Here is a 26267-nt window from a genome sequence, read left to right on the forward strand (position 1 = left end):
AAGGGCAGCTTGATCAGGATGGTTTGGAGTCGTCACATATTTGCATGCACTTGCAACTTCACCAGTCAACCTGGATGCTTTGTTTATCATTTCTCTTTCTCAACATTTACCGTCTTTTTGTCTCTCCTTCTCTGTGGTCCACCTTTTTCTCCAGAAGCTCTCCACAGGCCATTCGGGCTGGATTCTGCGGCCCTGACAGAAGCGGTACGCTGGAGCTCCAAGGAGAACCTACTGGGGGCGGCTGAGAGCGACCCCAACCTTTTTGTTGCACTTTATGACTTTGTGGCCAGTGGAGACAACACGCTCAGCATCACTAAAGGTAAACACACTTTTTAAATGATTTACAATAAATTTAATACTATTTAAAATATAATCTTATTCATATTAATCTAATAAGAAGAATGCAATTTGCATGGTTCGAGATGTAAGTTTTTCATGAAAATTTTCATGTAAGTTCCAAAACAAAAGCCATAGGCAAAGATTACAGTGCTCTGTTTGAATTGACAATGTCAGAGAGGTACAGGGTCATCCCAAAAAATTCACAGAATTTGTAATATGAATATCTGGATACCTATATGTCCAAGGCAACCGAAATGAAATACTACTTATCAAAATTCCAACAACATATAAAAATGGGGGCCGTACTGTGGGTGAGTGGTTAGCACATCCGCTTCAAAGTTCCGAAGGTTGGGGGTTAAAGGTTTGAATCCGGGCTCCGAACTTCCTGTGTGGGGTTTGCTTGCTCCCCCCATGTTTGTGTGGGTTTTCTCCGGATAGTCTGGCTTACTCCCAAAATCCCAAAACATTCATGTCAGGCTAATTGAAGATTCTAAATTGACCTTAGGTGCGAATGTTCGTGTTAATGGTTGTTTTTCTATAACTATCCTGTGATTAGCTGGTAACCAGTCCAGGTTGTACCCGGCCTCTCTCCCAAAGTCAGCTGGAATAGGCTCCAGCTCACCCTTGACCCTAGAGAAGGATAGGCAGAATAGAAAATGGATGAATGAATATCCAATATATAAATATAGATTGTTTAAATAATTTGTGACATAATTATTGATTGGAGTATTTTGACAAACGCATGTTGCAAAAATGTTTCTAAGAGGCCTGAGAACCGTTTAAAATTGTACAAAAAAAATGATAATACTTCTTTAAACTTAGTTATTTTGTTAAAAATTGAGATTATTTGAGCAAGAATTTGATATGTTATGTTAACTTTTTGGGGACACCCAGTATAATTTAACAATAAAGTATGTATTATTTTTGTTATAGTTTGCATCTCATACCGTACATCTTAGTACGATGCAGTGCAGTTCTACACCATCGCAAACTGCAGCCACAATAGTAAATATTTTTAAATGAATGCCTCTCTGTTTATCTTTTTAAAGTCACAGTTAGTGTTTTTGGTCTCCCTTATGGCTGCAACATTTTGTCATTACATCCTAAATCATGTCCTTGAGTGTACAGTATACATTCATGTGTCATGCCTGCATCATTAAAAATGATTGTTGCTACGTGATGTGGCGTTATTCCAATGCATGCTTCCCACACCTTCCATAGACGCACGTGTCACAACAAAAGTACATAGTGATTGCCTTATGTGGTAACAGAGTCTTCAGTTGAAAACCCTTCAGGCCATGCCACTGATTGGCAGATCATCAAACCCTTAGGGTGAAGAAAAGGTTTCGTGCAGATTTACAGTTATACCATTGGAATGTTGTGCGTCAGTAAAGCTATAGGCGATAAGAATTGTTGGGGCACTTGGCCATTATACCTCCAGGAATGGAAAAAGGAAGAAAATATGGAATTGACTCCCACTTTGCATCTCTATCAGATCCACTCTTGTGGGAAGACTTTTAAAAAGATTTCAGTTGGATTTTGGTTTCTCGTAACAATCTAGAATTCTTTCCTGGAGAAAACACGCCCTTATGTCTCTGATGCTGTGACGATATGGAATTTTACATCAACAGGTGGGTACTTTGAGCAGGCAGTAGTTGACCACAAGGAAGAATTAGCTGCTCAGAGTCATTATCTCCTCCTAGCCAGTCCAAAGGCAGGGAGGCAGTCAGTATTTCCAGTCCTGCAGAGGAAACTAGAGAATATCCGGACTGGATAGCAGTCTGTTCAAAGGAGTTCAAAGTAGTTAAGTGCATATCGTGACAGCGGTCTCAGCTGTATTTTACAAACTCCTTAGTTTGTTTCCTGGGCTCTGCTTGTGCAAGCCTGGTAACCTGAACAAGAACTGATTCCCTGGCAAGTGTGTTCAGTGTTTTCTTTCACTGATCATCACAGTCTTAATTGTTTATTGGCTCCAACCGCCATTTCCCAGACGCCTAGCTTTACTGTGTGTAAATGATGCGTCATTTTCACTGTGACTCACTGGACAGTAGGCCCGGCCTGGACGCTGAGCTTCTTTTTAATAATTGGAGGAACTCTCTTTGGGGATGTACCTCTTTCAAAAATCACAGCAATGAATTTGACTGACATCCTTGCCGCAGCAATGAGCTGCACTGGATCTTACTGAGAGGTGTTTCTCATATTTTGCGTACCTTATTTAGTAACATGAGAAGGGAAAATCGTGCGGTACCTCAAAATTCAAATGCCCCAAAGGTGGTGAAAGCTCTTAAGAATTAGTATCCTACACAGGTTGGGCTGTATAGGTGGTTTATTTTCTGCTAACCAAATTGGCGACAACCGACCGCAATTTGATTGCAAAATGTCCAGCGAAGAGGTAACTCTAGTTATGTTGCATTATTGAATCACTCCCTCCTGTGGTTTCGAGAAAACCGTGCGCCTCTCCATTCCCTCATGTCTCTTGCTCTGACGTCAAGAGACAGACCGAGACGAGACACCAAGTCACTACATGTCTACCTTTGCCCGGCGCTCGCATGCCAGCTTCGCTCTTATTATTGTTTCACACCTTTTGATGTAGTTCAGCAAGACTCACAATCTGTCCATACCTCTCGTTTTGTTTGTGTTGTGTCACCAGGGCATCCTCACTAACATTCTTACCTGATGACAAGATTCAATGTTGCGTCTCTAAGAGAGACCCTCCTTTTAATTTTTTTTCATTTTTTTGTAAATAGATTTAGTCTAAATGGCTTTCTAATCCGAGTTCCTCATTTTGAGTATTGTAAGGGCAAATATAGGATTAGGCTGGTTTTAATCCAGTGGCATTTAATCTTTAAGAAGTTTTTTTTAAACTACCGTATTCCTTAGCTATGTTTTTTTAAATTTATCTATGATGTGCAATAGACGGCACGGTGGGTTGGGGTTATCCCTGACTGGTTAGTACATCTGCCTCACAGTTAAGAGAACCGGGGTTCAAATCTCGGCCCCGCCTGTGGGGAGTTTGTATGTTCTCCCCGTGCCTGCGTTGGTTTTCTCCGGGTACTCCGGTTTCCTCCCACATCCCAAAAACATCCATGATAGGTCAATTGAAGACTCTAAATTGCCTTTAGGTGTGAATGTTAGTGAGAATGGTTGTTTGCATATATGTGCCCTGCAGTTGGCTGGCGACCAGTTCGGGGTGTATCCTGCCTCTCGCACGAAGATAGCTGGGATAGGCACCAGCACGCCCGTGTGGTACAGAAAATGGATGGATGGATGATGTGCAATACATTTTAGTTGAATCATTTAAGTACATTTTTGTATTTTCCTGTATTTAAGCTTATTGTTAATGTTAAAATTCTGCATACTGTTTCAGTGGCTTACGATGTATTAAATATACTTTTTAGGAATAAAACTTCTGTCATATTTTTCATGAACACTTACAACGCTACTGTATTTTTTCTTATTGTTGGTCATGATGGTGGTACTTGATTCAGGAAAAAGAAAAGAAAAAGAAAAAAAAAATGCTGTCGGGCCACTTCTACATTATTCGTGCACTCACTGTAGTAGTCTCGTCACTCTGCACTATTTGCATATCTGTTGTTGACCAACACTGGCCACTCATGTGCTTGAGAAATATCGGCACCATTTGCACAATTGTCCCTGTACCAGATTATCGCTCTACTAGTCATTTCAAACTGCTCTAAATTGCGAGAGGACTCTGCATCATTTGCACAATTGTCAAAAAAAAAACAATAATTGCATCACCATTACCACATTACCGGTAACCTTTCATTGCTCAGTGGCTCTCCGTACTGTGTTTTATGTTTTTATGTCTCAAAAGTATTTTTTTGTCGTACTGGAGCGGCTCCAACTACCGGAGACAAATTCCTTGTGTGTTTTTAACATACTTGGCAAATAAAGATGATTCTGAGCGACTGCTTTGGAACATTGGATATTTTTGTTGTGAGAATACCCGGTGATTACCAGTAACAATTTGCAACCTTTTAGGAAAAACGCCCCAAATAAATCCTAGGTCAAAGCTGTTCACTCATTGACATTGCAGGTGACAAATGTTTGAGCATTTCCTCCTATGCGTGTCTAGGAGAGAAGCTGTGCGTGCTGGGCTACAACCAAAATGGAGAGTGGAGCGAGGTTCGCTCCAAGAATGGCCAGGGTTGGGTCCCTTCCAACTACATCACGCCTGTCAACAGCCTGGAGAAGCACAGCTGGTACCACGGGCCTGTGTCACGCAGTGCTGCAGAGTACCTGCTTTCATCCCTCATCAATGGCAGCTTCCTTGTTCGCGAAAGCGAAAGCAGCCCCGGACAGCTGTCCATTTCCCTCCGCTACGAGGGGCGAGTTTACCACTACCGGATCAACACTTCATCGGATGGAAAGGTAGACAGCCAGTGGTTGACTCTTGTTGTATTTTGAATTGTTCAAATTTGTCATTAATTTTTGTCATTGACAGTAATGCAGTTATTCCATTGTATATGTCAAACGTTCGCCATCATAAAACTTATATTTATAATAATATATAATATATATATATATATATAATAATATTTTAACATTGTAAATTACAATTTCAACAACAACAAAAAAGTGGACAAAAAGTGAACTAAACAAAAAAATCCACCCATCTATCTTCTATAGCTTTTGTCCTCTTTTGGGTCGCAAGTGACCGTACCGTACACACAGACAAACAACCATTCACATTTGCATTCACACCTATGGTATCTCAAGCTAACATTTGGTGTTTTTCGAATGTGGGAGGAAGCCGGAGTACTGTGATAAAATGTATGCAAGCAAAGAGAGAACATGCAAATTCCACACAGACGGCCTATGAGGCAGACGTACTAACTGCTATCAGACGTGCTAACCGCTATCCCACTACGCCACCCACAATAAAACATCCATCCATCCATTTTCTGAGCCGCTTCTCCTCACTAGGGTCGCGGGCGTGCTGGAGCCTATCCCAGCTATCATCGGGCAGGAGGCGGGGCACACCCTGAAGTGGTTGCCAGCCAATCGCAGGGCACATACAAACAAACAACCATTCGCACTCTCATTCACACCTACGGGCAATGTAGAGTCTCCAATTCAAGCATGTTTTTGGGATGTGGGAGGAAACCGGAGTCCCCGGAGAAAACCCACGCAGGCACGGGGAGAACATGCAAAATCCACACAGGCGGGGCCGGGGATTGAGCCCCGGTCCTCAGAACTGTGAGGCTGACTCTCTAACCAGTCGGCTACCGTGCCGCCACAATAAAACATCTATGGTTGAATTCTATCATTTACTATTTTACGACTGCCTTGTGGAAGTACTATAGTATACTACTCTATTTCTTTGAAAAGGGGGTCATCCAATAAAAACAAACACCGGGACTTACTTCTCACTCTTTCCCTCCTCCTCCCCCCTCAAGGTGTATGTGACATCCGAGAGCCGCTTCGCCACCCTGGCCGAGCTGGTCCACCACCACTCCACTGTAGCCGACGGCCTGGTCACCACACTGCACTACCCGGCGCCCAAGTGCAACAAACCCACCGTGTACGGTGTGTCGCCCATCCACGACAAGTGGGAGATGGAGCGCACCGACATCACCATGAAGCACAAGCTGGGAGGCGGCCAGTACGGCGAGGTGTATGTGGGCGTGTGGAAGAAGTACAACCTTACAGTGGCTGTCAAAACGCTTAAGGTTCGATGTCTCTTTATAAAATATTGTACTTTAATTTCAAGTTCCTTATCTGCCAATGAAGGGACATGAGCAGACTTATGGTTGTAGGCCACCACCTGCAGGTAGACCTTGGTAATACGCTTATTACAATCTTACTTACACCCACACTTGTATTTACATTTTTATATCTGCTTACTGTTATATTGACATTAACATTTCTCTCCCATTTCTTTAATGACAGGAAGACACCATGGAAGTTGAGGAATTTCTGAAAGAGGCTGCTGTCATGAAGGAGGTTAAACATCCAAACCTGGTTCAGCTTCTTGGTCAGTATCTTCTCTTGTTTCATACCATTTTAATTTCCCCTCCCTTGAAAATATTAATACAGCTGCCTCTACCACAGGTGTGTGTACGTTGGAGCCTCCATTTTACATCGTGACAGAGTACATGCCCCACGGCAACCTTCTGGACTACTTGAGAGACTGCGACAAGGAGGAGGTGAATGCTGTGGTTCTGCTTTACATGGCCACACAGATCTCCTCAGCAATGGAATACTTGGAGAAAAAGAACTTCATCCATAGGTGAGATGAAAAGTCCAGATTCTCTTTTTGTGTGCATTCATGTGAAGTATTATAGTCTTACATGTTTCTTCCGTCAGGGATCTTGCGGCAAGGAACTGCCTGGTCGGGGAGAATCACGTGGTGAAGGTGGCAGACTTTGGTTTGAGCAGGTTGATGACTGGTGACACCTACACTGCACACGCTGGGGCTAAATTCCCCATCAAGTGGACTGCGCCGGAGAGCCTTGCATACAACACCTTCTCGATCAAGTCTGATGTATGGGGTGAGTACCGTGCACTCATTCACTTCTATATTCCCACTCCATTCCTGGTCACATGGCTGATGACCCGCATTGTGTTTGTCCTACAGCGTTTGGGGTCCTGCTATGGGAAATTGCCACCTATGGAATGTCTCCGTACCCCGGCATCGATCTGTCTCAGGTCTATGACCTTCTAGAGAAGGGCTACCGCATGGAACAGCCTGAGGGATGCCCGCCAAAGGTCTATGAACTCATGAGGGCATGTAAGTAGATTTATTTATAACATAAATCCTTCAGATTATTTTTAAGTTACTGTGATCACTACTTTAACATGAACTTTACTTTATTCTAATAGGCTGGCAGTGGAGTCCATTGGACCGGCCATCGTTCGCAGAGATCCACCAAGCTTTTGAAACAATGTTCCATGACTCCAGCATCTCAGAAGGTAGCATAGCATTAAAGAAGCATGCCATTTTCTAGGCTAATAAAAACCTGTAAGTGGAAAGACAGTGTAAAGTGTAAACTAATCTGTTCAACCTCGAATTTGTTCCAATTTAGAGACAATGTTCCCCTGGGAAATAATAATTTAGAAAAAAAAACTTTATGGAGTATATTCAGTTTGTCTTTAGTACTACTACAGGTTGTAGTAGTTCAGTTCACATATTTGCTGGCATCGGGCCGAAACCTTCTGTCTAAATTTGATCAATTTAATATTTTGTCACAAATCGAAACTACTGGTCAGTCCCAGTCCCCACGTCCACGTTGTTCTGTTATTTTTACAAATTATTGACCAATCAATGTAAAGTGTACAAAATGGCTGTCTTTTAAGATGCAATGTTAATAGCGCAACAAACATGCTGTTTTTTTTTTTTTGGGTTTGTTTCCTCAAAAGGCAAAGGTTCTGCCTGATGCCAGCGATATTTTACAGGGAAGAGCGTTGCAAAACAAACTGCATATCTTTTGTGTTAACTGGGCTGGGTTAAATTATATTTCAAATGAAACCTAAACATCTTAAGTGTGTTTGTTTTCAGAAAGCACAACAGCAGCAAACAACTGCAACATTCACAGTTTTAATCATTATGTTATTAAATACTAATCATAGCATTTGTTAATACGCAGCCTGGGAGAATCTGTTTAAATGCCGCTGGAAGTTGAATTTGTACCGAGCTATTTAACAAAACAAAAAAAGATATGCATGGCAATTATACTTCTTGTCCCTAACCAAATACGTTCTGTGTGGGAATCCTAATATTTGCCCTATTGTATTACATAATTGCCCCGGCGTTTGGCTGTTATCACTTTTAACATGAGTGTTGAGCAGAAGTCATGGAAAATTGAGGCAAGCTTTGTGGGCCGTAAAAGGATGTGAAGGGTCGGATCTGACCCATGGGCCTTGAGTTTAACACCTGTGCTTTACATGCTCACTGAGCTGAAATCTTGTGATCGGTCATGCAATGGCGACATTTCAGCGCTTGAGTTTCTGTGTTTTTTCAAGGCATTTGTTTTCCCTCAAACTTTTCGTCACACCACTTCTGCTGTGTTTGTTTCAGAGGTTGTACAGTCTGACATGTATTTTTCACATTTTTTTCTTCTTTGTTTTTTGTGTTTTTTTATATATATATATAGAGGTGGCAGAGGAGCTCTGTAAGACAGCCTCCTCCGGTCACGGCGGTCCCCTGCACTCTTTTGACACGCCCCTGTTGCCCTCCAAATCCCGCACAGTCCTCAAGCACACGGAAAACAAGGAAAACATCGAGGGCGGGCTTGACGGGCGGCCGGACCACGGCACCCATGGTCCCTCAGGTACAGCTAGACGCGCTTACCTCGCTGCCAAGCATTCAGGTGAATCACATTACAAGCCCACAGGTGTCCCAGGCCATCTTGATACCAAGAGCCAAATCCAGCGTCGCCAAGCCCGTCGCCTGAGAAGAAGGGCAGTCATTTTTCTCACCGACTGACCACATGTGCAACTGTCTGTTCTTTCCCAAGTGTATGTACATTTTAGGCAGGTCACATTAGCCTTAATGTTATGTAGTGTAGAGTAAATAGCCTATTTAGTTATAAGACGCTGGTGCTCGCTTTGCTGTCAAACTTCCAAGTGAAACCTGTCACGTGAATGGAATCATGTCTGAAAACAAAAATGCAACTCTTTCAAAACATCCATCCATCCACTTTCTATAGCACTTGTCCACATGAGAGTCACAGGTGAGCCAATTTAGTCTTTAGATAACCAGAGAACACCCAAGCAAGCATTAAGAGGATGTGTCAGCCACACAAGGCCTGATTCGAACCTGTAACCTCTCGTCTGGAATCATACGTGCTCCACACTACAACACCATGCTGCCCTAACAAAACATGTAAAGGAGAAACATTTTGAAACGCCTAATTTGGTACTAAGGTTTAATAGGAGAGAAAAATGCCATAAAGTGCATCTGTTGCCATAAGTCAATATTTCCAATGAAGGAATGCCACCAACGAATGGAGCAGATGCCACCTTTAATCTCTATAGTAAAGTGTCTCCTCTGAATACTTTCACTTATCCAATCGAATATACTTCTACTGACTCACACTTTAGCAAAAATACTCCAAAACATTTGAGCACTAATCCTCATTCAATTGAACCCCCCACGCATTGTAATTGTGTAATGGGCTTTCATGTGATCAATTTAGCTCCAAATCACCCTCACTTTTGAGTATTTTCATTTTCACTCCAACAAGTGTTGTTCATAGATATAATTATATTATATTCTGTCTTTGAATTTGTTATTTCCAAATCGAAATAATTCATGTTTCTGGTGACATATCTCTAATTTCAGAAGTTTTCTTTCCCTATTATTTTTTTTCTTAATGTTGATAATAAAATTTTGGTCCCATATGTTTGTCTGTGATGCAAACAAGTCTGTGTGGTTGTCCTTCTGTCCTTCTCCCCAACTACTTAATTTACCCCCTCCTAGTTCATCAAAACACTAAGCATTAATCATACTAAAACAATACACTAAAACCACGCTGCTCTTGAATCCAATGTGTGTGTTTCTGTGAGCATGCAATACAGTTTACAAAGTCACAAAACAAAAGTGTCCTTGACACTGATGTCTTATGTGCCAAGGAAAGATTTGCGTATATTTGTACAGTACCAGTCAGATGTTTTGGACATTCCCATGCTATTGAGAAGGTGTCTACAAACGTTTGACTGGTACTGTGCTTTAAGGTTAAGGTATTTATGATTTGTTGATTATCATGTTAATCACCCCATTTTGCGCATGTGCAACTTCAATCCTAATCCAGTTAGATGAATAGAATGTGCATGTGCATGACCTGCGCAGATTCAGGTTTCTATTCCATATTCTAGTTCTTTTGGGTCACATTGAGGAAAACAGCCTTTAAAGGTAAAAGTCTATAGCAGGGATCAGAAATTGAAGCCACATTTTTATTAGGTCGGCTTTTTTATTGCTCATCAGGCACACAATTTCCTTGCAAATGGAACTTTGCTTAATTTTAGTTGTAGTTGATTAAACATCCTCTGTGTTCTCTCTTATGGCAGCTTTATTAGCTGTTTTATGTGTTTGTTACCAGTCCTGACCAGGACAGTCCTGTAAAAGAGATTTTTAATGTCAGTGAGGTTTTCCTGGCTAAATAAAATGAAGATGGTAATACATTTTTTAGTCAGTTTGGGTCCTGGGGAGAGGGCACGGTTGCTTAGCGTTTTCCCTGTGCTTGTGTGGGGTTACTCTAGGTACTCCAGCTTCTTCCCACATTCCAAAAGCATGCATGTTAGCTTAATTGAAGACTCTGACCTGTCCATAGGTGTGAATGTGCGCGTTAAGGGTTGTTTTGTCTATATGTGCCCTGCAATTGGCTTGCAGCCAGCCCAGGGTCAACCCCGCTTTTCACCCAGAGTTAGCTGGGATAGGCTCCGTCTTACCTCTTACCCTAATGAGGACAAGTGCTATAGAAAATGGATGGATGGGGTCCGAGGAAGAATCTAAATTTTCATTTGGATCTTGAGCTCAAATATTTTGGGGAAACCCTTGTCCTTAAGGTTAGGGTTATTATAATCAATTCCTCTTTTTTCTTTTTAGGCTGGACTTCTCTATTAGGAGGTGACGGACGCACAGGCAGTTCCCCAGCGCTGCCCAGAAAACAGCAGCCCCGTGATAAATCTCCCGGCAGCCTTTTAGAGGACGCATTGGACACGGGCACATTCTCACGAGACCGCAAGACTAGCTTCTTCAGCTCCTTCATCAAAAAGAAGTCGTCGTCATCGTCTTCCTCTTCTTCCTCGCCGTCCTCCCAGCACCAACAGAATCTCCCCACACCTCCTAAAAGGAACAGTTCCTTTCGGGAGATGGAGACGCAGCCACACAAGAAATATGAGCCCACTGCTGATTTCAGCCCCCCGCCTCCGCTGCCACAGTCAGACAGTTTAGGGGGCTTCTCCGCTTCCCCCTCTCATTCCCATGGCGAGCCCGCCCAGACTCAGTCACGCTGCTGTGGGGCCACATTTGGACAGAAGCCCTCTGGTGTGGGACTTGTTTCCCAGGTAACAAGCGGCAGCAGCTGGGGAGGACTCGCCGGATTTTTTACCCCGAGGCTTATCAAAAAGACCCTCGGGCTGCGGACAGGAAAGGCAGTCTGCTCAGGGGATGGTGGAAACATGGTTGGGCGGGCTAAACCCTTACCTAGGTCCAATTCTACCTCCTCAATGTCAGCCGGGTTGCCTGACCTGGAGCGTATTGCTCTGACTTTACCTAGGAACCGCAGTGCTAAAACCCCTTTGGAAAGGACTGCTTCAACCACCTCCCAGCCGGAGAACGGGGCTGCACGTCCTCCCGAAACTCTGCTCAGGAGGATGGATGAGGGGACTGCACAGATCAGGGAAAGGCCCAAAGCCAAGCTCCTACCCCGGAGCACTGTCGCAGGAGGGCGGCCACCAGGGATCGCGGGGGAAGTAGGTGAATCGGACAATGCGTCCCGGGTGAGGGAGGGTAGAGAGGATGGTGGGGCAGGACTGGAAAGGCAGCAAAGCTGGTCGTCCCCCTCGAAGACTTCGAGTTCAGCTGCGTCATCGAGCGCAGCAGGTGCACAAACTCACAACCACAAAGTTCCAGTTCTCATCTCCCCCACGTTGAAGAACAGCCCAGGCGACGTGCACCTCGTCGGGCTGGACTCTCAGGGGAACCGCTTCAAACTGCTGTCCGAGCATCAAGCTGACCGGGACAGGCCGCGGCTCGTCAAACCCAAGTGCGCTCCGCCCCCTCCGCCAACCTTACGCAGCATGCAACACTCCTACAGCAGCGAGGGAGAGGAGCAGGTAGGAGCCACACCGGTCGAAGTCAACGGAGATGCATTAAAAGGCCAAAGGTCGGGGCGGTTGTCAGGTGGAATGACCTCGAGCAGACCATTAGTGCCACCACCACAAGTGCCTCCTGCTTCTTCCACAACTCCCACTAAAATGGCCAACGGAGCACCCAGCAGCACCTCCTCCTCCTCACACTCCACAGCACCCGCTGGCTCAAAAGTGGCACTACGGCGAACCAGACAGCAGTCGGAGAGGGTTCCGCCGGAGCGGGTCAGCCGCGAGGTCCTGCTGGAGTGTGCAGAGTGTCTGAGCAGCGTCCTCCACATCAGCTCCGAAAGCCCATCCAGCAGCCAAGTCCTGGACGCCGGCCACCAGTTGCTGGACTACTGTTCAGGTTACGTGGACTGCATCCCCCAAATGAGGAACAAGTTTGCCTTCCGCGAGGCAGTGGGGAAGTTGGAGCTCAGCCTCCAGGAGCTGAGGGCCTCGTCCTCAGGTGGCGGAGTGCCGAGCTGCATGGGCTCCAACAGCATACTAGACAACCTGCACAGCTGTATTAAAGAGATTAGCGATGTAGTCCAGAGGTAGCCGACACTAACAGTCACACCACAACAGAATTCTCTTTCGGATTCCTTTAACTGTATTTGACATGAGAATAATGTGTAACGTACCTCAGAGAAATCACTACAAAATATAATCTTTTGATTGTTTACATACATCTGTTTCATAAAACGCCAGTGTGCACACTTCATTTTGGTTCCGTCTGACCTGTACATATACTGATGACCGCGTATGCCAAATTAACGTTGTTCAACTCCAAATTGTAAAATGTTTGCCTCGCGCCGGCCATAAACGTGAATGAATGTCGCCAGCACAGATTGCCGTTAAAGTCCAAGCTCACTCTGCTTGTGTTTCAGTCTGTCGATTGTGCTCAGCCTTACTGACGAGTAGACAGTCGTTTCCCCCTGTCAAGCTCAATGTTTCATGAATGTGTGACTCATCGGTCGGGTGCACTGTGTTTCTTGGAGCATTTTTCTCAGTGTCTAGCAACTGAGGCACCATAACTAATTCTTGAAAGCCATTTTAACCAACAGATAGGAAACCACATCATCATCATGATAGCGCTCTTTTTTTCTATCCATCCATCCATTTTCAGAGCCGCTTATCCTCACAAGGGTCGCGGGAGTGCTGGAGCACATCACAGCTATCATCGGGCAGAAGGGGGGGTACACCCTGAACTGGTTGCCATCCAATCGCAGGGCACATATAAACAAACAACCATTCGCACTCACATTCACACCTACGGGCAATGTAGAGTCTTCAGTTAACCTACCACACATGTTTTTGGGATGTGGGAGGAAACCGGAGTGCCCGGCGAAAACCCACGCAGGCACGGGGAGAACATGCAAACTCCACACAGGCGGGGTCAGGGATTGAACCCCGGACCTCAGAACTGTGAGGCAGATGCTCTAACCAGTGGCATCGTACAGCCCGCTTTTTTTCAATTTGATTTAAAACATGGTCAGGTTTTGTGTTTTATTAGAGGGCTAGGCATTTCACAAAATTTTCTTGATTGACTCTGCGATCAATTAATAATTTTTTGTGTGTGTGATTGGAGGTGTTCTGAACCCCTGCTTTGATGCCAGTCTTGTATTGAGCAGAACGACGCTACCTGAGGGAGTTGTGCCATAGTGTGGATGTAGCTCAATTTACAGCTGACGTCATGTTCCTTAGAACAACCAACAAGTGCATTTATGTTGCTTCAGTTTTAATCCACACTCACTTCTACACGATTGGGAGAATTCTATAAGACCCTGTAAAGTGAATTCAGATATTTGTTTCTAAATACCTTACACATGTTTGTACATGTACTGTGTAGTACTAAATTCTGGAGATAGAGCGTTAAGCTGTTGTCACCATTCCAGTTTTCCTTATTATTATTTATTTTGGGGGGGGGGGGGGGGGGGCGTACGTGGTTTAAACAGCACCTGATGTCGCACTTCAGCATCTGGCATGAGTTGCCCCTCCCCCACTGTAAGAACTTGAGCACTTTCGTTAGCATCAATGGTTATCCGGTGCAGTTACGACTTGAGTTATTTCGAATCAGAATCCATTTTTCACTGGGCTGTGTTTTCAGGCATTCAGCGCGCACACCACAGCGTTTGAGAGGTGAGACAACGGTGTGATTTTTCACAATTTCTAAGCCTTATTTTACATACTTGGGGGGGCAGGGGGTATGATCATTCAAATTTGTCAGGGTTGTTAACAACCCTCTCTGGCATGTCAAATTTAGAAGACATTCTCCCTTTACAGGGACTTCAATGGTTGGTTAAAGATTGTGCCTATGCCTATTTTAGAGCTGTACTCTGTTGGATTTCAGTATGGGCCATAAATAGTCACTCCTTTTTTAATAGTCGTGAAATCATGAGTATAAATCAAAGGGTTAATTAGTGCTATTTACCAAATTCACCACTAAGTAGAGAATCCTTATTACTTTTGTGGGATATGTTGTGGTTGCATTTTTCAATTGTTCCGAATTGCTTTTTTAATGTAAGAAAGCCCCAAATGACAAGCTGTAACACACAAAAAGTATTTTTGAGTATAAGATTATACTTTATTTCCCCACTGTATTCAAAACAAAATGAATGTTTTTTTTCTGCCTATGGCATGAATGAAATTTACCCCTGTCACGTTCTCAAAGCATTTCAGTATTGATCTGCAGATGTCCTTTTGCACCACATTATCCTCAAGAGGAGCACAGGGTAGACCACTAGGCTCGTTGGGACAGCTTTCCTTCCAAGTGTCCTTGCGTGTTATGGACTGTGCAGGACTCCCTGTAGCCTTTGTGGCCTCCGTACCTCACATGTCCGCAATGTATGAAACACAGTTCAAACACACTGAGCGCTCATCACACTAATCAAAGTACTAACTCTTTATAGACTAAACTGCAGTCTGTCTTCAGCACGAGCGATTTGTACATCTGATTTAAAAAAAAAAAAAAAAAAAAGTGTCTATGTATGAACTTGAATTTTAAATTATTCTTGTTTTTTTTATTATTATTATTAAAAGCACAGCTATTTTCGGGGGGAAAGTAAATATTTGTTTTATTTCATATCCCTAAAAATAAAATGTGTGTGGTCAGAGAATAAAGAATTGTTTTACAGCAGGTGTGGGGAACCTACGGCCCGTGACATTTGATCTGGCCTGAGCAATTCTAAAAACAAAACTTCAGTGGAACTGTCATACATTTTGTACGGCCGTCTGAGTACTTTATTTAAAAAATATATATATTTTAAAACTCAATTGGCCCCTGATAGGAAAAAGGTTCCCCAGCTCTGTTTTAGACTGAGGCCTATCCATCTGCTTTCTGAATGTATTCTTCAGTTCTGAAGTCATCAAATATTCATCAGCATGAGTGTCTCATCTCTTAAGGTGCCATCACGTTTATTTTTTCACAATTGATCATTGACCCGCATTTGTAGTCTAAACTGCTCTTTCATTCAGCACAAGTTGCAAGAATTGTACATGTCCAATATGTGCACACATAGATCATGTTTATTTGGGCTCACAGCTTAATGTACACTGGATAAGGCCTCAGACCGTAAATTATTGGCACATGTTGTATGTACAAGGCTAACATTTGCATATAAGAACACTGCAGGTCCATAACACATACATTTACACATACTGTGAGTCTCAAATAATGGAAGCGAATTTGTCGTTTTTCTGTGATTCTTGGTGCCTTTTATGTGAGCAAATTACTTGCAAGAATCAACAGCCTCATAAAAACATTGTGCCATATTTCTTTGCATTACACATTTAAGACTGACTCGACACTTATCCTGAGCTGCTTAATTTGTTCTCTAATATATCGTTTCATTCTATTGGTTATCTAGTTTCCTGTATGTTTAGTGCATCTCTATGACTTAGTCTCATCAAAAATTGAAATAAAATTGTCACCATCCTTCAAGTATACTGGAGTAGCAGGGTCTTTGAATAAATTGAGCTCCATTTTTTTTTTTTTTCATCTCTCGTAGCTGAAACAATGCTGAATTGACCACAAAGTGTTCTCACGACACTGCATTGTTTTTCCTGGTCTAGCATTCATTGTACTGATTTGTTTTTTCTCTACGCTTCTACTCCATGTCTTGGAAAGCGCTCTGTAACTCATCATTATACCAAAGTGGTACAGGTGCAATGAAAGCCAACGCTCACAGTCAGACACGCCATAATGGAATATGTGAACCTAAGCATGGATTAAAAAAAATTAAAAAAAGACATGTTAACACACTTTTTTTTTTTTTATTGTACATTTTTTTTATTTAAAGCTCACATATATTACTGTGAAGTTTTGCTTATCGGTGTCTATTGTAAATAATAAAGATATTGATGAATATTGTATAATTTTGCTGATTTTATTGGTCTTTCTAATGTCAGTTGTCAGAACTGATTACATTTTAGAAACAGGTAGCCTCAATAGCGTTTGACATGAAATTGTGGCAAAAATATTTTTATAATTTTAATTATATTTTTAATTTAAATAAACATCGCTTCACTGTCTATACATTAATAGAAATGCATTAACTATACTATCAAAAAAGGTTTCAATTAACTTTATTGATAGGAACAGCGGTGACGTCACTACATAGCATATCCGACTCCTCCCAGTCGTCAATTGTAGATGGCGTCTATCATGGAAGGGCCACTGAGCAAGTGGACTAACGTTATGAAAGGATGGCAGTACCGCTGGTTTGTGCTGGACTATAATGCCGGACTGCTGTCTTACTACACGGTACGTCGCTTCTCGCCGGTTTGCAATACTAAACTGTTCCGCTCTGGGCTGGGGGTTAGGTGGTAGAAGTTCTCTGTTTGTGATGAGGGCCTTTAGTGTTTGTCAGGAGTTGGCGAGTCTCAGGCACCAACAGGCGAATCTGCTCGGTGACTAATCGTCACATGGACCAATCACGATGATTCTTGAAGTCCAACTGACGAATCCCGTGGCACCATTTCCCCCATGCATCCGCTTAGCTACATTGCTAGCAAAAGCTCAACTCGAAAACATCAACAACTTACGCGACGTTGCAGTGGACATTTAAATGTTTTCGGTGACAGTGAGACAGAATTGTGTTCATTGTCGAGACTATTTGTCGATGTGTGACACTCACTGGTTTTTTGATTCATGACGATAGGTGAGACAGACACAGTGGGAGGAGTCTTTAGCTAAGGTTACTTGTTAGTTTAGTATAAATAGAACGACAATGGCGAACCCGCTCATTAGCAAACAGTGTCAGCTGCCATATAATAAGTTCCAAATGTGTTTATGTGTTATGTCATTCTAAAGAATTAATCATCTAAAGCAGGGTTGTCAAACCCCTTTTTTAAATTTTTTTAAATTATTTATTTATTATTATATTATTTTTCGGTCTGCATTGTAGTTATGATTTCCCTCAGAGGACCGTTAGAACAGTGAAACCATATAAATGTTTAATCACCAAAACATATTATTACCATTACACAACAAATTGAGGGATAACTAATTTTGAAATCAGAATAGTTTGTTAAAGTATTGTTTAATTTACTGTAGTTTGGTAACAGAAAAATGCAATATCTCAACATTATTGTTTATTATTATGACAATTTGGAATTTGGGTACAGATTTTAGCAAAAATCACGGAAGTTGACGAGCATAATTTGCTTTCGCGGGCCACATAAAATGATGTGGCGGGCCGCATCTGGCCCCCGGGCCTTAAGTTTGACACCTATGATCTAAAGCATCCTTGTTGAACTAACTGACATTCTGTGTGACATTCTGTGTAAACTCATATATTGTGAAATAGTTTTATGTATGCAGTGGCGCATAGTGCAGCTAATGCACCAGAAAATATTTGACTTTTCCTTGTGGTTCATTGACAGAAACCTTGCCTCCTACTAGCTTGTCATGTCAATAATCATGAGGAAGTAATGAAGACCTCAAATTGTTTACATAGTAGTCCGGTGTTTGTTTGCGGTTGCACTTCTGCACGGATCACCAATGTTTATCTTAGAATTAAACCTCAAGGAGTGGTTATTCATGGATTATAGTTACTGTTTTGTAAATACAGGGTTGTTCTGTTTGTTTTCAGTCAAAGGACAAGATGATGCGAGGATCCAGAAGAGGCTGTGTGCGACTTCGGGTAAGTTTCTCCAAGTGAATGGCATCAGTTCCACACATTTCATTATACGACTTACTACTTAATATGTACCTCAAAGTTATCACTCAAAAATAGTACAATTATAATAATAAATCTCATTTAAAAAATGTGTAGTGTTCTGAGAAAAAAAAGTCGGCGTTACAAGAGGGGGAAAAATGGATGTGCACAAAAACACTCCCTGATTTTAAACAGATATGTCACTGTATTGTAAAATATTCTAAAGAATAATGAGGGGTGAGTCTGGTTGGTTTTTTTCCAATTTCGTTTACTTGTTCAGCGAGCGTTAGCAGTGCGACATTCGTGGTAGCTTGAGGAAGAATGTAAACACCGGCGAGAATGAAAGATGCGAACTCACGAGGCGAGTAGAATGGTTTACAGTTCAAAAACAGCGACTCTAAATCCGGGCTGCAGTGTGTGCTGACCTCCGTGATGTCAGTACACCATTTTCCGTTTTTCCGTTGATATAAAAGCATATCACGGCGCCTTTTGTTTTCCCCGATAACTCCCTGACGCGGTCTGGCCGGTGAAGATCGAAGCCCGGTAGCATCACGGTGCCAGTCATTTATATTTTTTAAGCACAGTACAGGGGTCCTCAACCTTTTTTGCGCCACAGACCAGTTTGACGTAGAAATATTTCGACTGACCGGCATAGAAGCAAATAAAAAAACAAATGATTAAAAATACAACTCTAGTTGTAATTAGTGGGACCCCTGCGCATGTTTTTCTCTTCAATGAGCTGGCCAGTCTCTTGTTCTTTGTTCCTCACCACCAGTCTTGTGGTTCCGCTGTTGCTGGTGTGAATATTTTAAGACGAGTGCCCATCGGAATTACGAAAGAAAGTGAGGCTAACAGTTATTGTCATCCACAACCAGATTTGATTTCATATTCTTGTACCTGAGCAAATGAAGACTGTCGTCTTATTGCCAGACATTTTGCTGTTCCGTAGAGTGTTATAGTAGGGTGACGGCAGCAGACGGACGAGTTGAAAGTTCTCTGTAATTTGGCCGATTGGAAGACAGGTTGCCAAAAACGTGATTAGCTATTAGTCAACTTTAAACATCGATGCTGGGTAGTTAAGTCATCAACTGATTGATGCAACCAAGACGGGGGAAAAAACTAAATTGCTCATTAATGAAATTGTAATGATATGAGGATATTCATTGTAATTAGAAAAAAGTTATGTTCGGAGAGAAAAGTCACGTTATGAAAATGTGTAATGTTCTGACAACAAAGTAGTAATGTTTAAAGAAAAAGTCATACTGTTTTGAGTAGTATGAATAAATCCTGTTGTTTTTTGACGAAAAAATGTGTAACATTCACAGATTTTAGTTGAATTCTTATGGGGAAAATGTCCTGAGAATAAATCTTTGTTATGAGGAAAAAAAACACCAACAACTAAAGTTAGGAGAATAATGTCCTATTTGGTAGAGAAAAAAAAGTTGTAATATTACATTAACCTTTGAAAGAAAAGTTGTAATTTTCGGGGCGAAAAGAGTTAATGTTGCAAGAATAAAGTCCTATTTCCTCCAGCAAAAAAAGTTGTAATGTTCTGAGAATAAATTTATCAGGAAAAAAAGTCAATGGTTTCCAAGTATACAGTACAGTTTTAATGTTGTGAGAAAAATCACACAGCTGTGAGTAATAAACACTGAGTATTAAAGCAATCAAAGTGGTAAACTTTATTAAATGCTGATTAATCTTCTTATAAATTACAATAAAAGCATAATCTTCAAGGTTTTTAAGGACTTAGCTCATGATATAGAATTTTATGAAATTTAAATTTTTTTTGGGGTGGGGGGTGATGATAAACATTTAAAATCTTTGCAGTCCACTGATATAGAGGGGAACATGACTTGGTTTCCTTTCATCCTCTAAATCATAGGTGTCAAACTCAAGGCCTGGGGGCCAGATGCGGCCCGCCACATCATTTTAGCAAATCATGCTCGTCAATTTCCGTGATTTTTGCGAAAATCTGTACCCAAATTCCAAATTGTCATAATAATAAACAATAATGTTGAGGTATTGCATTTTTCTGTTACCAAACCCTTCTTCTACAGTAACTTAAACAATACCTGATCAAACTATTATCCTTGTCTTCTGATTTCAAAACTAGTTATCCCTCAATTTGTTGTGTAATGGTAATAATGTTTTGGTGATGATTAAACATTTATATGGTTTCACTGTTCTCACGGCCCTCTGAGGGAAATCATAACTACAATGCGGCCCAAGACAAAAAAAGAGTTTGACACCCCTGCCCTGAATGACTGAATACGCTTCTGGGTTATATGACGAGACAGTTGTCTAATTTGACAGCTTTAAGATTTTGGTGTGTTGAGATGTAGCCAATAGATGGCAGTACCTTACAGCCTGCCAACTATCATTTCTAATCTTAAAATAAACCGGGATCAGTCAGTTCAGTGTCGTCATGTGTATCAGCATACATTCCAGCATGTGGAAATATGGACTGCGATACACACACATCCATCTATCCATCCATCCATCCATCCATTTTCTGAGCCGCTTCTCCTCACAAGGGTCGCGGGAGTGCTGGAGCCTATCGCAGCTATCTTCAGGCAGGAGGCGGGGTACACCCTGAACTGGTTGCCAGCCAATCGCAGGGCACACATAAACAAACAACCATTTGCACTCACATTCACATCTACGGGCAATTTAGAGTCTTCAATTAACCTACCTTTCATGTTTTTGGGATGTGGAAGGAAACCGGAGTGCCCGGAGAAAACCCACACAGGCACAGGGAGAACATGCAAACTCCACACAGGCGGGGCCGGGGATTGAACCCCGGTCTTCAGAACTGTGAGGCAGACGCTCTAACCAGTCTTCCACCGTGCCGCCGATACACACACAGTTTACACAAATTCACTACAGTTCAGTCTTTGTAAAACAACTGAGTGAGTAACAGTGTTGTCCTGCCTCATATCCTTCACAAAAATATAACAGACAATTCTTTGTTAAACCTCTTTACACCACTCTACACATTTCATGCCAATTTGGAGAAGACAAAGTCTTGTCTTTTTACAGCATTACCTCTTTCGTCGCTACACTGGACTTGTTTAAATGCACAGTCATAAAGTGTTAGACTAGACATGCAATTTTTGCCCCGCTCTCTCTCACACAAACAATAACAACATAAACAAACCATGGACGTGAAAGAGGTCACATTTCAGCGCTCTACGTTATTCCTCTTCAATAATCCATCCATCCATCCATTTTCTGAGCCGCTTCTCCTCACTCAGGGTCGCGGGCGTGCTGGAGCCTATCCCAGCTGTCATTGGGCAGGAGGCGGGGTACACCCTGAACTGGTTGCCAGCCAATCGCAGCGCACATACAAACAAACAACCATCCGCACTCACATTCACACCTACTGGGCAATTTAGAGTCTCCAATTAATGCATGTTTTTGGGATGTGCGAGGAAACCGGAGTGCCCGGAGAAAACCCACGCAGGCACGGGGAGAACATGCAAACTCCACACAGGCGGGGACGGGGATTGAACCCGAGTCCTCAGAACTGTGAGGCTGACGCTCTAACCAGTCGTGCCGTCCCCCCCCTTCAATAAATGATTAACAAAGTCAAAGACTTTGTGCCCTCAAGTCATTTATTGATCGAAATTTACAATTTAGTCCTTTATGGTTAGGAACATTCCTTATGTGCCGACTGTTTTCACCCTACTGTTTGCACTGGGTCAAGTGTAACCTAGTAAGTAAATATTATTCCATTCCATTGAATGAGTAATGGGAAAGATTTCAAATTTTTACAAATACTATAAATCTAAATATATATATTATATATAATTATTATCTCTGATGGCATTTACTAGGGTTGGATGGATATTCATCTATGTAAAGAGAGAGACTGATCATGTTAATTATTTCTCACAGAAATTATCAATGATTTAACATGGTAGGTAGGAAACAAATCATATGAAACACATTATTTGTATAAATCTCTGCAAGTGTTTAGATTTTAAAATCACTTCTACAACATTCCTCGGAAATGACAATGTCCCACCACTTGTGAGCTATTTTTAAAACAGGCAGGTGTGCTACTGATGTGGTCCTTGATACCACTTACAACAAACAAACAAAAAGTTCATGCCTTAAAATACCCCTTCCACATGCTTTCAACACACTTAAATGTATTAAAACACACTTTTTCAACACATTGTAAACACATTTCAACACAAAGTTGCAAGAATAAAATGTATAGAAAATATCGAATAATGATAGGAATAAAAAAATGAAAACATCTCTTGATAGTTTAAGCCTTAAAATACCCCTCCAACATGCTTTCATCGTTATCATATTTTAGCTATTAAAACACACTTTGTAAATATGTACACTGAACAGAAAAATCTGTGATATACCTCTAAAAGCATAACACTCATGAAGTTGTATAATCTAGAATTTGAAAACATGCGCGAAATGTATGTTTTATAAAGTCGAGCTTTAACCTTTGAATGTCAGTGGCACATATCGCTCCACCATATTTCAAAAGGCTTAGTTCAGTGAGCCTTTCAGCAAGCATTTTGCTTGTTAGTTTTTTTTCTTATTCTATGGTCCACCGCTAAGGATGACGTTCCAGTATGTTATCGTCTATTATCAAAGTTAAGGCAGATAGTTTTCATGCTTTACCAGTTAGCTTATTTTTACACTTAAGTGAAATGCTTGAGGCCCATTTGTGACTTACACCTTCACTCACATGACTTTCACTCGCCTTTGTCATTCTAGTTCTTGTATCTATTGTTTTATTTTTGTTTTAATACTAACTGTGGTTTAATTTTTTTCACACTTGGTAAAATGTTAATTCTGCACAAACCTGACGCAGACCACTACTGTACGGTCCATACAATGCATCTAGAAAGTATTCACAGCGCTTCACTTTTTTTGCATTTTGTTATGTTACAGCCTGATTCTAAAATAGAATATTCATTTTTTCCCCCTCAAATTTCTACACACAACACCCCATAATGACAACTTGATTTTTTTTTTTGGGGGGGTGGGGTGGGAATTTTTGCTATTTTATTAAAAATACAAAAAAACTAAGATATTACATGTAGATAAGTTCACAGCCTTTGCTACAAAGCTCAAAATTGAGCTCAGGTGCGTCATGTTGCCACTGATCATCCTTGAGAGGTTCCTACAGCTTAATTGGAGTCTACCTGTGGTAAATTCAGTCGACTGGACATGATTCGGAAAGCCACACACCTGTCTATGTAAAATCCCACAGGTGACAGTGCATGTCAGAGCACAAACCAAGCATGAAGTCAAAGGAATAGTCTTATCGACCTCCGAGACAGGATTGTCTCGAGGCATAAACCTGGGGATGGGGACAGAAACATTTCTGCTGCTTTGAAGGTTCCAATGAGCACAGTGGCCTCCATCATTCGTCAATGGAACAAGTTCCAAACCACCAGGACTCTTCCTAGAGCTGGCTGGAAGCAACACCTTAGTAAAAGGCACATGGCAGCTTGCCTGGAGTTTGCCAAAAAGCACCTGAAGGACTCTCAGACCATGAGAAAGGACATTCTCTGGTCTGATGAGACAAAGGTTGAACTCTTTGGCGTGAATGCCAGGCGTCATGTTTGGAGGAAACCAGACACTGCGCATCACCTGACCAATACCATCACTACAGTGAAGCATGGTGGTGGCAGCGTCATGCTGTGGGGATGTTTTTCAGAGGTAGGAACTGGGAGACAAGTCAGGATTGAGGGGGAAAATGAATGCAGCAATGTACAGAGACATCCTAGATGAAAACCTGCTCCAGAGCGCTCAGGACCTCAGACTGGGGCAAAGGTTCACCTTCCAACAGGATAACGACACTAAGCACACAGCCAAGACAACGAAGGTGTGGCTTCAGGACTACTCTGTGAATGTCCTTGCGCGGCCCAGCCAGAGCCCAGACTTGAATCAGATCGAACATCTCTTGAGCGATCTAAAAATGAACCAATGCTCCCCATCTAACCTGCTGGAGCTTGAGAGTTGCTGCAAAGAGGAATGGGTGAAAATGCCCAAAGATAGGTGAACCAAGCTTGTGGCTTCATATTAAAAAAAGAGTTGAGGATGTAATTCTTGCCAAAGGTACATCAACAAAGTATTGTGCAAAAGCTGTGAATACTTGTAAACAACAACAAAATGTAGAAAAAGTGAAACGCTGTGAATACTTTTCGGGATGCACTAACGTTTGACTGTATAGTTGTTAATATTGCACTTCAAATCTGTAGGTGGCGGTAATGTGGACTACAAAGTGGTTGCCAACTGCAAAAGACCTAAAGGGAAAGATTTGACAATGATGCATAAAAGATTACCACAATGTAACGATTTCTTCCTTAACCCATGCCACGTTAAAACATTAACTTAAACGTTACACTTCTTATTTTATCTAGACTCCACCCTTCTGAAGTTGTCAATTTACGACCCCTTCCTTGGTTTGTGCATTAGGCAGCTGTGAGTCACACACCCAGTTAGCTTGCCAGCAGTCTTGTTTCTCTGCAGTCCTTTTAATCTGTTGGCTGCCTGTCCCTTGTGTGTCTGTTCCTCTCCCCCTCCCTCCCTTTCTCCTCCTCTGCTTTCCAAAGTCCTACCTCCTCCTCCTAGTTTTCTCCTCCCTCCTTCGCTCCAAAGGGCTATGCTCGTGCTGGACACAGAGGTTTTTGTGTGTGTGTGTGTGTGTGTGAGGGCGCAAGATACGGCAGGAGGAGTTGAGTGTTTTTGAAGGTGTTGAGATTGGAGCTAAGGTAATTCATGAAAGAGAGAGGAGGAAAGTGAGGTATGACGTGTCCCTCCCCCTCTATCTCTCACTCTCTCCCTCATGCTCTCTTTCCTCTTGCCCAGGGCGCTGTGATCGGCATCGATGACGAGGACGACAGCACATTCACCATCACAGTGGACCAGAAGACTTTCCATTTCCAAGGTGAGCTGTCCCTCTTTTAATTTGGTCGTCTCTCCTGTCTCTCTCTTTTTCCACCCCTGGCTCTCTCTCTCTCCCGCTCCCCCTCTGTGCTTGCTCCATCAATCTCTCTCTCTCGCTCTCTTTCCCTCCCCGGCTTAATAAAGACTTGGGCAAGTCTTGTCAAATGCCAGGAAATGTGCAGCGTCAAAGTGGGCTATGAGCAATTTGAGGCTTTCTCACGTCTAATTGAACATCTCCTAGCCTCACGAAGTTGGGAAAAAAAAACAAGATTTGTTCCACTGCCTGCTGAATAGATTCCGGGAACAGCAAACAAGGAAGGAATCTGTTTTCTTCAGCACTTCTGACTGCGAAGATCACTGCTTGTGTGTGTTGCAACTGCGCCTCTGGGAATAAATATGGAATACTGCTGAGCTGGAAGCTGAGCTCAGGTCTCTGCTGGCCGCTCCTTGTCCTTCACTAGAAACCTGCCGCTGCTGGCACTGTAACAACCAGTCCCTCTGACCATAGGGACGGGATTGGCTAACAGATACGGCATCGCCCCCCCCACTTCCACCTCCTAGCCGTGCCAACCTTTCCCTCTTCTCGAGCCAGCACACCACAGACACTTGTTCTTACATCACCCACCAGGTTTTGAGCTAACTGCAGTCCTGTTTCCTTCACATCTCTCTTCCACTGTTGTACATTTTTCCCCTCACTGCCCATCACCTCACCTTCCATTTCATCACCAGCAGCCACTCGCCACAGTCCATGGGCCCCCCGCCCCTCTCACCTCCTCCATGCCCTCTCCCATGTCTGTGTTCCGAAGCTGTATGCTGTGGTTCTCCAAACGGAAGGGTAAGGAGAAAACCGCCCGTGGCTTGGTCCACATGCATGTCCACTGCAGATGGAGACGAGAGGGTGTCAATTACTTGTCATCTGGAATTTAGTTCATGGACTGTAAATCATGCAAAGCTGCATGTCCTGTGTGATTTGGGCAAATTGGTTTTGTTCCTGCGGTTCAAGGGTATTTTTTAGCTTTG

At 42.5% G+C, this 26267-nt stretch overlaps 2 protein-coding genes across 12 annotated transcripts in view; both read left to right on the top strand.

Moving 5' to 3' along the window:
• abl2 (c-abl oncogene 2, non-receptor tyrosine kinase) overlaps positions 1 to 16489 on the top strand; it is a 42617-nt gene extending 26128 nt beyond the window's left edge. For 3 of the 6 annotated variants that reach the window (XM_061683282.1, XM_061683285.1, XM_061683284.1), the window contains exons 2-11: positions 158 to 319; positions 4436 to 4731; positions 5760 to 6032; positions 6253 to 6337; positions 6415 to 6592; positions 6670 to 6854; positions 6941 to 7093; positions 7186 to 7275; positions 8457 to 8633; positions 10910 to 16489. In XM_061683282.1, coding sequence (XP_061539266.1) covers positions 158 to 319; positions 4436 to 4731; positions 5760 to 6032; positions 6253 to 6337; positions 6415 to 6592; positions 6670 to 6854; positions 6941 to 7093; positions 7186 to 7275; positions 8457 to 8633; positions 10910 to 12717 — 3407 coding nt within the window. In that variant the 3' untranslated portion in view covers positions 12718 to 16489. Of the gene's footprint in view, positions 1 to 3; positions 320 to 4435; positions 4732 to 5759; positions 6033 to 6252; positions 6338 to 6414; positions 6593 to 6669; positions 6855 to 6940; positions 7094 to 7185; positions 7276 to 8456; positions 8665 to 10909 lie in introns of those variants that run through there. The other 3 variants (XM_061683281.1, XM_061683283.1, XM_061683286.1) reach the window with 2 other exon arrangements.
• A 315-nt stretch (positions 16490 to 16804) lies between these two features.
• Positions 16805 to 26267, top strand: part of osbpl9 (oxysterol binding protein-like 9) — a 48768-nt gene continuing 39305 nt past the window's right edge. For all 6 annotated transcript variants that reach the window (XM_061684816.1, XM_061684817.1, XM_061684818.1 and 3 more), the window contains exons 1-3: positions 16805 to 16921; positions 18252 to 18302; positions 25170 to 25248. In XM_061684816.1, coding sequence (XP_061540800.1) covers positions 16811 to 16921; positions 18252 to 18302; positions 25170 to 25248 — 241 coding nt within the window. In that variant the 5' untranslated portion in view covers positions 16805 to 16810. The remainder of the gene's footprint in view (positions 16922 to 18251; positions 18303 to 25169; positions 25249 to 26267) is intronic.

The sequence above is a fragment of the Phycodurus eques genome, chromosome 8 (assembly GCF_024500275.1).
Source record: "Phycodurus eques isolate BA_2022a chromosome 8, UOR_Pequ_1.1, whole genome shotgun sequence".
NCBI lineage: Eukaryota > Metazoa > Chordata > Actinopteri > Syngnathiformes > Syngnathidae > Phycodurus > Phycodurus eques.